The sequence below is a fragment of the Polypterus senegalus genome, chromosome 18 (assembly GCF_016835505.1).
Source record: "Polypterus senegalus isolate Bchr_013 chromosome 18, ASM1683550v1, whole genome shotgun sequence".
NCBI classification, from domain to species: domain Eukaryota; kingdom Metazoa; phylum Chordata; class Cladistia; order Polypteriformes; family Polypteridae; genus Polypterus; species Polypterus senegalus.
Genome location: NC_053171.1, coordinates 30616828 through 30631640, shown reverse-complemented (window position 1 = coordinate 30631640; position 14813 = coordinate 30616828). Strand labels below are relative to the sequence as shown.

At 39.2% G+C, this 14813-nt stretch overlaps 1 protein-coding gene across 4 annotated transcripts in view; it reads left to right on the top strand.

The window, feature by feature from the left end:
- rtn1a (reticulon 1a) overlaps positions 1 to 14813 on the top strand; it is a 137264-nt gene that overhangs the window by 68409 nt on the left and 54042 nt on the right. For 2 of the 4 annotated variants that reach the window (XM_039741019.1, XM_039741020.1), the window contains exon 3: positions 3588 to 4379. The exons of the other annotated variants lie outside the window; for them this stretch is intronic. In XM_039741019.1, the coding sequence (XP_039596953.1) occupies positions 3588 to 4379 (792 nt within the window). The remainder of the gene's footprint in view (positions 1 to 3587; positions 4380 to 14813) is intronic. 4 annotated transcript variants of the gene reach the window in all.

The following is a 14813-nucleotide window of genomic DNA, read 5'->3' as shown; positions in this document are numbered from 1 at the left end:
AAGTGGAATCAATACTTAATAACAGACCCCTTACAGAGACATCTAATGATCTGGAACCGCTCACACCCAATCATCTATTGTTAATGGACAGTCAACCCGAAATGCCACCTGAACTTGTTTCAAAAAACGAATCGTATCCAAGAAGACGCTGGAAACAAATTCAATACATGGCTGACTTGTTTTGGAAAAGATGGACTAAAGAGTATTTGCCAATACTTCAGGAACGTCAAAAATGGCTTACACCAAGAAGAAACTTTGAACCGGGAGACATCGTTCTAATTGTGGATAAAGCTACACCTCGCAGTTCCTGGGTAATGGGTCGAGTCATCAAGACAATGCCAATTGCAAAAGGTGCAGTCAGAAGAGTTTGTGAGCAAACCAAAAACAGAACACTGGACAGACCCGTGAACAAACTGTGCCGGATCCAGGAGGGATCAAATAATTAAAATGACTCATTTTCTTTTTGCATGCCTAATCTTAAAGCTTTTTAAATTTAGTGCTTGTGTTTATACATTAGAGTTTAAGCTATAAAGTTTCTTAAGTTTAGTATTTGTGTTTTTATAGTAGAAACTAAGATAAGCTTCTTAAGTTTGGTAAAGTAATGAAGGCTCTTATTAAGTAAGGTTAAGTAATTGATTTCTGCCCTAGCATAAACAATTAGAGGCCGGATGTGTAAGAGCCATTTTCCTACTTCTATAAAATGTATGAATATTTACTAGATGATAATGCATAAAATATGGGAGGTTCCTATAACCCCCGTGAATAGAATTGAGTTGGTATTTTCCTATCATTTCTTACCAGCTTTGAGTTAACAATGTTCTCCAGTTAGTGTCTAGCCTCGCCTTGTGTAAGGTACAGAGGCATACGGTTTTTTAACCGTGTCCTTGTTTGTGGCGCCCGTGACCGTGCCTGGGTGCATGTCTACTGTATGTGCTAACGGCCTATGGGCCTTTTGAGTGTGAAGTAACTCGTAAAATAAAAGATTGAAGTGTTGAACCGTATGTTTAAGGCATACAGAAGAATAAATTAAGAACCTTTAAGTACAGAAATAACCAAAGCTTTTCTTAATAAGTTTATAGAAGATACATTTTTCCTTTTTTTTGCCTTTATTCTATGTATGTAACTATTTTTCTTTTTATTCATGTGTGGATTATTTGCTTTTAACTTTCACTAAATATTTTTAAAACAAACTTTTGGACTGAGAGATTTCTTTGACACGCGTCTTACCCGTGCCTGACTTTGACTTATACATCGGCGGCTACATATATAATAAGACATAATTAAAATATTCGGTTTAATATTAAAGTTGATTTTTTGACTCACAAGGAAGATTTGTCTGGGAAACATACAGGCTTTGATTACATAAATCATTCATCTGTGTTGAAAACTAAATTATGTAGGAGAAATAATTGCATAAATAAATAAATAATGATTCTTAAAGCACCTAATACACTGTGCTGTTTGTATGCATTTTGGTTTTTAAATTTGTAGGCTTCATGGGAAACAATATTAAACTACTCTACATCATAAAATAATATTAAAAGATAAACAAATGTTTATATATACACCAGTATAGTTATGGAGGAAAATATTGAATCAAAGTACAACATTAGCTGCTCAATGAATGTGTAATTGCACATAATATACTGTTTTCAGTAATGTTATAAAACATGCACAGTGGCAGCATTTTCTTGAATGAATAAGAAATTTCAGAGCTGATTGTCTGGCAGCCACAAGGAAAATATATACATGACATGAAAATGGATGAAACATAAAAACTGTCAGAGCTTGCAAAGCCAAGGATTTGATGGCAGCATAATGACACATTTAAAGCTGGGGTATCAATCCACTGTTAGTACGAGCAAGACAATTAAACAGCTAACCATCACAAAGGCTGTTTTAAATTGACATATTTTTGTTTGTATAGTATATATGAAATGTCCTACCTGCCCAACATGAAATTTCAACAGGGCCATGTTAAGCTACATGACACGCAGTCTGCACAGTCAAACTGAGATATAAGGAAGCGCCCTTCTGTTTGAATCGCGGCAGCACACACACTCGCCCATGTCTAGTTACCAAAGACAGGCATCATGACAACAATCTTCATAAATCATTCATAATAGCAGGTAACATGTTCTATGATGAAATTAAATGCAAAAGTCAGATTCAGCACCCCAAAAAAACATACTGGGAAGTAAGCATTAATAAAAAAGGCTTAAACAAACATCAGATATTTGCCAACATACTGAATCATGTGACAATTTACAAAGTGTATCACAAGTATATTGGTCCTGATATGTTCGGGTTTATATTGTTAAGGCAAGGAAATATAAACTCAGAGAGAGAGAGACAGGTTAGGAGCACGCGCTGATACGGCACGTTGCCGCACCCGCCACATGACAAATCAGCTCAGGATCCCAAATTAAGACCCGAGTGCAGCCATGCAACAGGTGACAACTCAGCACCACACTAGTTCAGATGGAACAGAACCAGTGTGAGATTTTTTTATGGTAACTGGAGTGCTAATTCTGCCACCAACCCCCAAGTTTTCCCTACAGGTTGGAGGGCCTACATGCAGGGCTGGATGCAGATTAACGCTCTACCAAGGATGGAGCAATTGCAGGTTAAGGGCTTTGCCCAAGGGCCCAACGAAGTAGAGTCACTTTTGGCGTTTATGGGATTTGAACCGGCAACCTTTCCGATTACCAATGCAGATCCCTACCTCCGAGCCACCACTCTGCACTATAAACTCTAAGGAAAGGATGCAGTTAGCTTACTTTTTAATGTCACCTTTCACTGCAAAATGAAACATAGCTGAAAGCAGCACAATTTCAAAGTGGCAGCTGTGACTATCGGGAGGCCTTTCATGGGTCTGACCAGCACCAGCATACCTTCAAACCATCTAGGTAAGCTTCGGTTTCCACAAGGCAATGCCTAAAATCAATGTGATACTCTTTAACCTTTTTATTCTTGGTCGCTTTCTTTTATTAAAATACGAACACATTTTCCACTGCCAACACTGATACAACACAGCCCATTATGTAAACCTTCATTACCCTTAAATTGAGTTATTTGTCTTATGTCCAATTGATGCTTAGGTAGATGCTGTCTCTTTTTGTCCGTTTTAGGTACCCCAAAGCATACATTTTTGCTATGTATGTGTGTGTAATATACAGTGTAAAAAGCCAAGGACAGTATATGTGCATACAACATAACCAGGCTTACAGGCCACAGTGACACATTAATCACTATTCATTTTTCAACTCTAGCTACTCACACATTTTGTTTTTCTGTCAAAGAAATGGCTGATGAAAAATAAAGACACACATAATCCACTTATAAACACTCCACTCTGAGGATGGGCACTTATGAGCATGGTCTCCTAAGAAAGATGGTGCACAAAGAACTTATAGACGATCATCTACTGTGGGCCGTTTCTATATGCGGTATACACCAGTGGTTTTTCATGTTAAATGACTAAATGATCCTACTGCCCATGGTTTATAATTGTTTGCATTATTATTTAAAGTTCTTCAACTTAGTACAAGTGTAAGTCACAGCGTATATTTTCAATCTTATTTCAGAAGAGTCCGAGTCCCCAGCAGAATTTACATTCCACTCTGGAGACAAGAAATCTTTCAGTCCAACCAAGAGTCCTGATCAGGCCTTTGGTTCAAGACCGAGATCTCCCAGCCCTTCATCTGAAAGAGATGGCATTGACCAAGTCTTTCCCAGGATCCCAAGTTCATCTTTGCTGTCCGCACAAGATCCAGAAGTGAGTAGCACAGAGTCAGAAGACTCGGATATTAAGCTTTTACCAGAGGAGCCACTTATATCTGAAGAGATTGGGAGCTCCGGCTATATGACATTTGGTCAGATTGCTGGATCGTCTCCTTCTCCAGTATCTCCATTAATCCAGTACAGCATACTCCGAGAAGAACGGGAGGCTGAACTGGATAGCGATCTTATCATTGAGTCTTGTGATGCTTCCTCTGCCTCTGAAGAAAGTCCAAAGAGAGAACAAGATTCCCCTTTGAAGAGGTCCCAGCCTATTGGAAACAAAGTCATTGATTTACAAACAAAGCACGTTGTTGCAGAAGTTAACTCGGGCACACCTAATGACAAACAGTCCATTGAAAAAATGAAGAATCTGACAAATGCTGATGACATTTTTAGCAAATCAAAGCACTCTGCCGGCTATGCCACCCCTGAGGTGAGGATTGAGCAGCCATCTTCTGGGGACAAATTTACTAAAAAAGCCACCCAAACCAAAGCAGAAATTATAGAAATCAAAAAAGAGTTGCATGGTCAAGACCAGGGAGCTGAAAAAAAGATTTTATGCGGAACCTTCCTGCATCTGTTTGAGAGACAAAAAGGTAAACTAGAACTTGATTTAAGTTTCACCTGCCTGCATGTTTGACTTGGTTTAACAATTCTGTTTTAGTTCTTCATCTGTATGGTTAACCTGCTCTTTTTAATTTCATCCATTGTGGCATATCATCTCTTATCCCATCTTCCTGTTCCTATCATGTTACTTGTTTGTAGTACTAGGGTGCTGTACCATGTTAGCCATTAAGAATGTAGAGAAAAGCCAAGCAAAATGACACCTTTTATTGGCTAACTAAAAAGGTTACAATATGCAAGCTTTCGAGGCAACTCAAGAGTAATCTTGCCTGAAGAAGGTGCCCGAGTTGCCTCGAAAGCTTGCATATTGTAACCTTTTTAGTTAGCCAATAAAAGGTGTCATTTTGCTTGGCTTTTCTCTGTTACTTGTTAAAATTTTCAGCCTTTATTTTTTCACTTTTTTTACTTCATCTGTTCTCTAATAGTCTTCAGTCATTTAAATCAATCCTTTTTATTTTGTCCCAGATGCGTTTTGCTTCAGGTTTCATTTAGTTTCCATCATTATGGTCTTTTCAAAGCAGATATGAACTGGTGTATATATAAACAAACACGTCCACTTACCACTTTTTTTCTTTCCATTCCAGTCCAATTACCTTGTGCATGCCAGAGTTGGTCTTTTCCGATGGGTTTATAGACTAGTGGTGTCCAGCTCTGATATTGGAGGGCTGCAGTGGCCAAAGTTTTCCTTCCTGTCACTTTCTTCATTGGTGACTATTTCCTTTTGGTCATTGACTTCCTTTCATTTTAGTTGCCTTGTTTTTTAAGATTCAGTCTTCTGAATTTCAACTCCTTTCCATAAATGGCAGCCAAACAAAAATGAGATGTGAAATGGTCCAACAGTTGACCATCTTAGTTGGGGCCAACCAATTTCAGTTCAACCAGTTTCTTAAATTCTTAATATCGTTAATTAAACATGTAACTTAATTCCATGGGTTGTTGCTGTGGCAGAATGAGAAAAGAAAATCAAAAGTGGAAATGTCGGTACTATCTAATAGCACTGTCAAATGTTTTGTGTACCCGAGCAGCTCAACAGTACTACATTACTAAGACCTTCACCTTTCTCTGTTTTCGAACTAGCTATGTTTTACAGGTGAAGAAAAAAAAATGTATTGTTCTTCTTGTGCCTGTACTCACTATCTTCACATGCCCTACATGTAACCCACAGCATTCCTCCTACTACTCTGCTCAGTATCATTGTGTGTCTCAACCTATCTTGCCCGGAGCTCCCTGTCTCGATCGAGTTTCTGTAAAGCTTGCTTCTCACACTGTTGTCATTTCAGAGCACCTTGCCCCCCTTCTGTCTGCTTTTTGGCTACTGCCAATAGTAGACAGGCCACTGTTACCCACTGTGAAAACATCATTCATATTCTTGAAAGTATTTTCCGTGAAGGCAATTCGAGTGGCACCTTGTTAGTATTTACAATAAAAACAATAACGATTTATTTCTCGTATAGCCCAAAACTGCACAGGGAATGCCTCAGTGGGCTTTAGCAGGCCCTATTTTTTGACCGCTCCCCAGCCTTCTCTCCCTAAGAACACAAGAAAAAACTCGCAAAATAAAACCTTGTAGGGGAGAAAAAATGGAAGACATCTTGGGAATGGCAATTCAGAAAGAGACCCCCTTCCAGGTAGGTTGGGTGAGGAATGGTTGTCAAAAAATGCAGTAAATACAATACAAGTGATCTTCTTCAAAGCGCTAGATGGCCAATCTGCTATTGCCACCTCAAGAATACAATGCAATAGTCCAAAATACAAAGCCGTGTTCTTGCACAGCACTCCTCACCACATGCAGGCATATTGGTGAGAGCAGAACCAAATCAAATGTAATTAAATAAGAAATGACTCGAGTTAACCCTTAAACTGCCACACACTTCTTGGTTAATGCACCCCTGGAGACCAAATACTTTTGTGCTGCACTTTTTAAGGAAACGTCCCAAATTCACCAAGAAAAAGTGAAATTTTAATGGAACACATTTTTTTCATGCAAAGAGCATCTGCAACATTGATCATTTTACAGGCTGCCAATGAACTGAAAAAAACTATAAAAAAAAAAAATAAATAAAAAAGTTCTGCAAAAATCTATATGTACAAGGTGCAACTGACAGCATTGATGAAATTCAGTAAATCACCGAGCCAACTGCGCTTGAACTGGCTGCACACAGGGGCCAACGCTGATGCTTGCAGGCTCGTCCAGTGCAGCGGCTCAATCCCAAGGACAGTGGGTGCTGCTGGGGGTGGCAGTGGTCATGAACTGGCTGCTCAGCGAATGTGCAACTTGCACTGGGAACTGACTATTGCCAGTTCTGGCGGATTAAGGGTTAATAGAGTAATATTTCAATTTTGAATTCCAGCTCTGCAAGTTAAAATTACGTCTAATGTGTGGTTGTGATTGTCAGCTGGGCTGTTGACAATCTAACTAAGCCAGGTTTCAGAGACAAGACACAAATCAGATTTTGTACTTAATATAATATCGTTTACCCAAGCAGTTTTATTTCCAAGAGAGCAAATGTTTAATAAGCAGCATTTAAAACTGTAAAGGGGTTATGAAATATTTTAAGGTTTCCATCAAGACTTAATTTATAAGATAAGATTTAGCAACCAATTGTCGTAAGGGTAAGTTATTCCCTTTGTTGTCATTGAAACGCTCCATGTGAACTCCCTTTTTTTTTTTTATAAAAGTAAAATGTAGTATTTGAATTTTGCACTGCTAATACATCATTTTATCATCCTTTGATCAATTAAAGCCAAACTAAACGGCTCCGACTGCTCTGAGTGACGGAATACGCACAGCATACCCATAGGCCCACAGACAAACACACACTCACAGTAGCATTTTATGATGTGGTAGATCGGCATCATATGATGGACCCAAGTTAGCTGGTCATGAGTTGGCTCATTTTGCATCTTATTAGTGTTTGACTGTGAACAAAGAAAAAGAAAAAGAAACAATTAAGTGATCTGAGTTGTAAATAGCAAGTCGATTAAAATTAAGTTTAAAGATGTTAATTAGCAAAAACTGGTCACCAATGAAGAAGAGGATTAGAATGAAAACCTGTTAAATGTCAGTTGTTATAAATCATCCGTGACATGTTTTTGCAATCTTGAACTAAGTAAGTTGAGAATAAGAATTAAGAAAAGTTAGAATGCACAGAAATGCAGTACCCCGACATCCAAGAATATAAACAAACTAAAAACGATTAACCCGTTTGGCTGGTGTTTGTTTGTATGCTTTTTCTTTTTTCCAGTTCTTCCTTTTCAGTTGTTGTATAGTGCCATGCAAAAGTATTCTGTCCCACTGAAAGTCTTCTCCATTCTCTGGATTTCAATTGGATACTTACACATATTGCTCCAGTAAGTATTTTATTGACTACCTAACTGTTACTAAAAGTTTGTTTTTAAAGCCAAAGTACATTTAATGACCTAACAGCTGGAAAAACGATGCTTTCTCATATATTCAAAACCCCTTACGCTCCAAAAGCTTAAAGTGGCAAGTGTTCTCAAACAAAGCACATTTTCTTATTGTTTGGACCTAATTTAATAATCAGTTTCTACCAGTGAGCAATTTGAGTAAAGGTCACATTTTTGTGACTCTTATTAGCCAGGTTGCAAATCCTTTACAAAAATGAAGACTAAAGAGCAAACCACAGAAGTAAGAGACAAAGTGATACAAATACATAAATTGGGAAAAGGGTCCAAAAATATTGAAGTGCTTGGATGTCCCAGTGAGCACTATTGGATCCATCATCAGAAAGTGGAAGCTGTGTCACACCACCCAGTCACTATATAAAGAAGGCAGTCTTTCAAAACTTAGCACCCAAAAAAAACACATTGGTAAAGGAGTCATCAAAGAAGCCAGCCATGACTTTGAAGGAGCTACAGTAGTCAGTTGATGAAGTTTGGGAGGATGTTCATGACTCCACGATATCAAGAGCACTCAGTAACTCAGTGGCCTGTTTGGGAGGGTGGCAAGAAAGAAACCCTCACTTAGGACGATGCCAAAGTGCATGAGAGGAACCCAGCAAGGATGATGGAAAAGGTTTTGTGGTCAGATGAAACCACGATAAAAGCTTTCCAGACAAAGTTCAAATCACTATGTATGGTGCAGACACAACGCCGCCCATGCCTCAAACCATAGTATCTCTGCAGTGAAGTACAGCAGTTGGCAACATAATGCTGTGACAGAGATATTTTTCATCTGCAGATACTGGGAATCTTGTTAAGACTGGTGGAAGAGTGGAAGAAACTAAATACAGGGAGAGAAACTGTTCCATTTGGCTTGAGAATCTGAGGCTTGGGAGAAGGTTCATCTTCTAGCAAGACAAGGATGGCAAACACAAGGCTAAAACAAACCTGGAGTGGCTCAGAAACAAAAGAAATGGCCCAGTCAAAATCCTGATCTCAGCCCCATTAAGAATTGCTGGCACTTTTTGAACGAACCAACCAACCTAAATGACCTGCAGAAAATCTTCCAGGGAGAACAGGATCACTCGTGAGCGGCGCGCAGAGCTGGTTCAGACTTGAGGCTGTCACTGCCGCAAGAGGAGGACCTACTGATGTGTGGGGCTTGAATGTTTTTGCAGGAAGCTTTTTTCCAGTTTTTATTTTTTAGATGTATACCTTTGACAAATTACTTAGTTTGGCATTAAAAATAAACTTTTACAACACTTATGTTGTCAACAAAATGATTTATTGGAAGAATATGAGCTATGTGACTTTTGAAATCCAGAGAATGGTGATGACTTTCAAGGGGGCTGAATACCTCTGCAAGGCACTGTACTTTTTAAATAAAAAAAAAAAAAATCTTCCCTTTGTTTGACAGAAAAGCAAATCTCGGAAGACATTTTGAAATAAAGGTAAGTGGAGAAGGCATTGCCTGAGATGAGCACCCATCACTGAAGCAATAGCAGCATACCATTCATGCCAGAGGTGGTCCTGGGTCATTTGATCGCACAAGGCACTTGCCCCCCCAATGCCCTTCATAGATGCAAACTGCAATACTGAATGCTGGAACACCCAGTTTAATGAAACAAAATTTCTTTTAGCACAAAAATAATTACAAAGTTCAGGAATGGGAGCCCCTAGATAGTTAAGAAGTACAGCTGTATTAATATAAAATGACTGTTTTTTTTTCTGCCTGCAGTTAGCTTATTACAAAATGTCATTATGCAAGCTGGATCTTCATAAGAATAAGGAAACATATGGCCCAAGTCTTGAATTAGAGCTAAATGTGCTATGGCTATAGACTTCAAAGTGAAAATAACGAGGATTCCTAAAGCTAAATCACTTTAATGAATACCGGGGGAAACGAATCCACTAACTTTACAGTTTAGCCTTTGTGTTACAGGCTGCTGACAACATTTTAACAGCTTTAAAGTTAAGCTGTACTACATGCAATAGGATGTACGGCCTAACACTAGATGATGGTCCTGTCCTGTTTTAGCACAACTGTTACTGGTCCCAAAACCTAACGGAAAATTGTTTGTGCTGATGTGACATGATGCACCTTTATCCTTAGCTCTCTTCTCCTCTTCTTCCCATTTTTCCTGGCTTTCCTGGTGGATTTTGATGGTGTTCACTGCTCAGTACACTTTTTTAACTCTCCTAATGGCTACATCACCTAGACTTTGCCGTGGAGTGATTGTCTATTCTCCGCCTTGTCAGTCAAAGGCCATGCCCAGGTGAAGACTAAACCACCTCATTGTGCTACAAATGCAGGTCTTCCGTTATTTTCTTTAATTTATTGATTGGTTTATCTATTTGTAGATCAGGCAAAATTACACACTTTACGCTATATATCTATTGCTGGGGTATCTGTACATTTTGTAGGAAGTCATTTCATTGACCTCGGGTGGAGTTTGAGACAGGTACTTGAGAGCCCCCCTTCCATTTTGGGGTCCATTCTGCTTAGCCGAACAGTGAAAGAGGTGCAATATGAATGCAGTTTGGTTAGACAGAGGCATTTGTTTGACCCCCTATCATTTGCTGTTTTAGGCATTTGACTGTACTGCCTCTGCTGGGGACCGCCAATCCAAATAATTGTGTTCAGAAAAACCAGACCCAACGTGGGCATTGCTGAAGAAAAACTACATTTGTCACACTTTAATCTTCATTTCTGTTTTTAACTTTACTTGAATTCTCTTTCTTGTGTAACTTTTGTAAATGAGAGCATTGTTTATGTTGGAGTGGCTTGTTCAGAGTCTGTTGCATTCACAAGGATTCCAAACTTCTTTAAAACATTTGGAAGGAAATTAGATTTTAACTCTTTCAGGGCTGATGTCAACTTTTGTCAAAATTCAGGAATAGAGGACGGTAATCAGCTGTAAACTGCAACGAAACTCACCCTTACGTTTTAGTTCGGCTCTCTTTGCTAGAAGGAAAGTTACATAGCTTTGTTGATTGAACCTCGATCCCCTATATATGCCTGAGTAGCGAAGAGCAAACAACCTCTAAAATGGCGCTGACATCTGGCGAGAAACCAAAGCAAATGCGCAAAGCAACATACTCTGTGGATGTTTTACGTAATTTCAGTGAACAGGACTCTGACTTGTTGGACTCCGAGTTTGATGCAAGTCATCTGGAGATGGATATCAATAACCATAGTGAGGTACCAGCATCTGATCGGTCCCCAGCTGATCGTGATGCTGAACACTTTTGTGCAGCTGATGCGCCTACAGCAGCGTGTGCCTATTTGCATATTGCGTCGCACTGAGACCACTACCACCACTCACCTGCTGTGCGAAGACAACCAGGCAGCTGGCTCACTCTGCATTCCTGCTGACCATCGAGGTGCCCCCACGAGATGCCAAACATGCACCAACAGCAGCCACAGCACATAGCAACAGACGTTTTATGTTGACTTATGTGTGAAACCATTGCTTTGTGTGCTTGTCAGAAAACTGAGGTTTTTTGGAAAAAATATTCAGCCCTCAAAGAGTTAAGAAGACATTTCAAAAGAGTTAATGAATGTTGCTGCAGTTAATAGTTTATAAAGAGAAGCAGCAAAAAATGTTGTTGTTTTTCTGAAAGCACACATTGAAAACAGAAGTAAGTGTGTTAGTTAAACCATGACAATAATGCACCAGGACGCGCTAACCACGGTTTCGATTTTATGCTTGTTGCCGGATTTCCTGGAGGTTCCTGGCACCCCTGAAACTTCATGGATTCTGCTCCATACAGGAAACCTGTGTTGACCAACTTGTCTGTAACATACTTGTTTGTAGAATGCTGAGTACTAGGAATCAAATAACGACCAAAGAAACCCAGAAGATGGATAATTAAGAAGAGGAAAGGCTACATTGTGGTCTAAAGACTGGCAGGAGGTCAGAATGCCAGTGTTAAGAATCATAAAACCTCAGACATCTCAATGGAAACAAAAAAATTGTAGATTTGTTTGTCAATCATTTGTTTTGAGTATTCTTAAAATTTTGTTTTCAAGGAGCATGACCATATGTAAGTTTAGGATTAATTTTGAATCTGTCGGACTGCCATTTTAGATTCTCAGTACTTTCGTTGCTGAGTTGCTAGGATGCACTGTACTGTTGCTAAGGAATGTATCCCAAGATGCTCTGTGTCACATTATGAAGGCTCCACTACAAAACTCGGTGTAATTCTTCAGCTCTCAGAGTATGGATTTAGACTTTAAACGGTGATATTCTTGAACTCGTCCTTTTAGGTATCCTGGTTAAAAAATTTCTAGCTTCCCAGTTCTCGATTTGGCTCATAGTCTTAGCATTTTCGTGATAACTTCTGGCAATTGTTGTTTTGACTTTGCTTACAGTTTAGTTTTTGTTTGCGGTACTCTAGAATACTGTGTTTGGTTTAGATTCTCGAAAATGTGTACATCTCCTGGTATGTTTTTAACGTAACATATTAAGTTGCTGACAATCCTCTGTGCCAGCAGGCAACGTGGAGAGGATGGCTGGAAATACAAGCAAATGGAGTAGTTTGTGCAGTGGTCCCGCTTCAGTATTCGTGACTGCTAATAACAACCGGGAAATGTCAAAATTATGTTAGTCGAAGCCCAATACACAAAGCTGAAGTCAAAAGAGAGCAGAACTCCTAAGAATAACTAGAATTCTAAGCCATTAGTCTATTATAAGTAATCAGTTCTTTTAAGTATAAATCCCAAAATTGGATGTTCTTCCGTGGCATCACAGACTTAAATAGGCAGATGTCACGATGCCACATGGCACTCACCATACCAGTACGACCAGCGAAGGGCCTCTTTATCATAAATATTATAGCTGCAGCCATGAAAACAGTATAACATAATTGAGATGCTTAGTAGAAAACATTTAACAAATTGGTGCCATGATCATATTGTAACAGTAACTCTCAAAATAGACTGAGAATCAAAACTAACTTGGCATATTCAAAATCGCATAGAACTGAACAGTGCCTGAAGTGGAACTAAGCACTGGCGATAGTCTGCTTATGGCGATACACTTTCATTCACTTGATTCTAGGCTTGTGAAACTTTGAGTGCCGTGATACCATCACGTTCGAGCCAAGAACAGGAGTTGGGGTCACATTAAGCACTGAAATTGAACCAGCGTCAAATGAAGCTCCAGCTATTTAGAAAACACCGTAGTGATGTTGTGCTGACTGATCGGCTTCACAGTATTTGTTGTGTAGGAGCCATTTTCAAACACTGGCATTAGTTGCTTGAATGAATGTGTTTATGTGATACTCGCTGTTTGGATTTACAAAGGCAGTGGATTATAAATGGGGCCCGAGCAGTTGGTGGAGTTTGTGTTGGTAAAGTTGTTTAGTGACACTTGGAAATGTCAATACACATCATGCTCAGCAGAAAACAGCAAAGAGAAAAATATGAAATAATAGTATAAAAGTAGCAAAAAGAACAATTACCACTGCTGTCATTTCTTCTATATGTTCCTAGTTGGTAAATACACAAATGCCCATCGCTTACAGTGGATGTAGTTAATGTCCTTAAGATTTCTTGCTTGTTCTGCTTCTCAATGTTAACGTAAAAGCCTACACTCGCAGTGGTTTTCTACCATGCCATACCATTTTGTAAGCTGCTTAGTCCTGAGCAGGGTCATGGTGGGGGGCTGGAAGCTATCCCAGCAAGCACTGGGCACAAGGCAGAAACAATTCCTGGGAAGGGCACCAGTCCATTGGAGGGGAACACACGCACACATACACATACACAACGGTCTATTTAGTGTCACCAGTCCACCTAACCTGCAAGTATTTGGACTGTGGGAAGAAATCCACACAGACATGGTGAGAACATGCAGGGAGGACCCTGGACATGAAACCAGGGTGTCCTTACTTTGAGGCAGCAGCACTACTACCACTGTGCCCCCATGTCACTCAGGCTTTATCTTACAAAGACATTTAACACAAAACACCTTTACAATCTTCATTTTAATGAAACACAGTAAGTTGTTCATTGCACTTCAGTATTTTTCACACAATCCCTACGTACATAAAACTAAAAGTAAATATCAATGAACCAAAGAAGTGGCTAACGGCATGAAACATACTGCACGTCTAGTAAGTCTGTTGTAAAAATATATTTGGTGATTCTCAGTAACTCTCCACGTTTATCTCAATTCTTCACTTATTGCAAGGAAGGGAAAAATGATAAAAATCCAAACTCAAATGAATGATTTATTAACACAGAACTAGACCATGAATCAAACATAAAATAAATGCTAATCTTAACATTTAAGTAAACATGAGCCTTATGTAACTTGAGGGAGAGCCGACAGAAGAGGGGGACAGGGCTGAACATTCAGTTCTATTAAAACTTGTGACCCCAGAAATGTAATGTTGTTATTTTTTTTCACTGAAGGATTCGATTCCACGCAGCACAATAACGTTGCTTTTATTTTTCAGATCAGTAATTAAGGTTTAATGGTAGCTTACTGTGCTTCTCTCTCGTGTCTGGATAGAGAATGCCCTTTTCTCCTATTGAATTTTTAGACAATCTCCTTTTCCAAAAGAAACCTCAAGAGGTGGTCTTGTGCAGGGAGAACTGGGAGAAGAGCTCTTTACTCGGGCGTTTGGGTAAAAGCCTTGTTTAATTTATGTTTCTGCCCACTGGTGATGTTATTGATTTTTTTTTTTTTTAATTCATTTTAGAGAGAGGTTAAAAAAAGGCTCATAAACTATCCATAACTGTCAGCATGGACCAGGTTTTAAATGTGGTGCTCGGGCATCAGTGCAGAAATACGTTCGTCAATAATTACCGCTTCCTCAGTTCTAATTCGGAACCACACGTATAATAAATGTGATACTGTAAATAATAAATAACTTTAGTTTGTCTGAAGTCGTCCATAAATCTTTAAGTGAAACTCCTTTCTAGAGTTCTCCCACTTATCTCAATAAATGCAGACGTCATGAAGGTAAAGCCAGTCGTGGTCAGGGCTGTGTAAGCT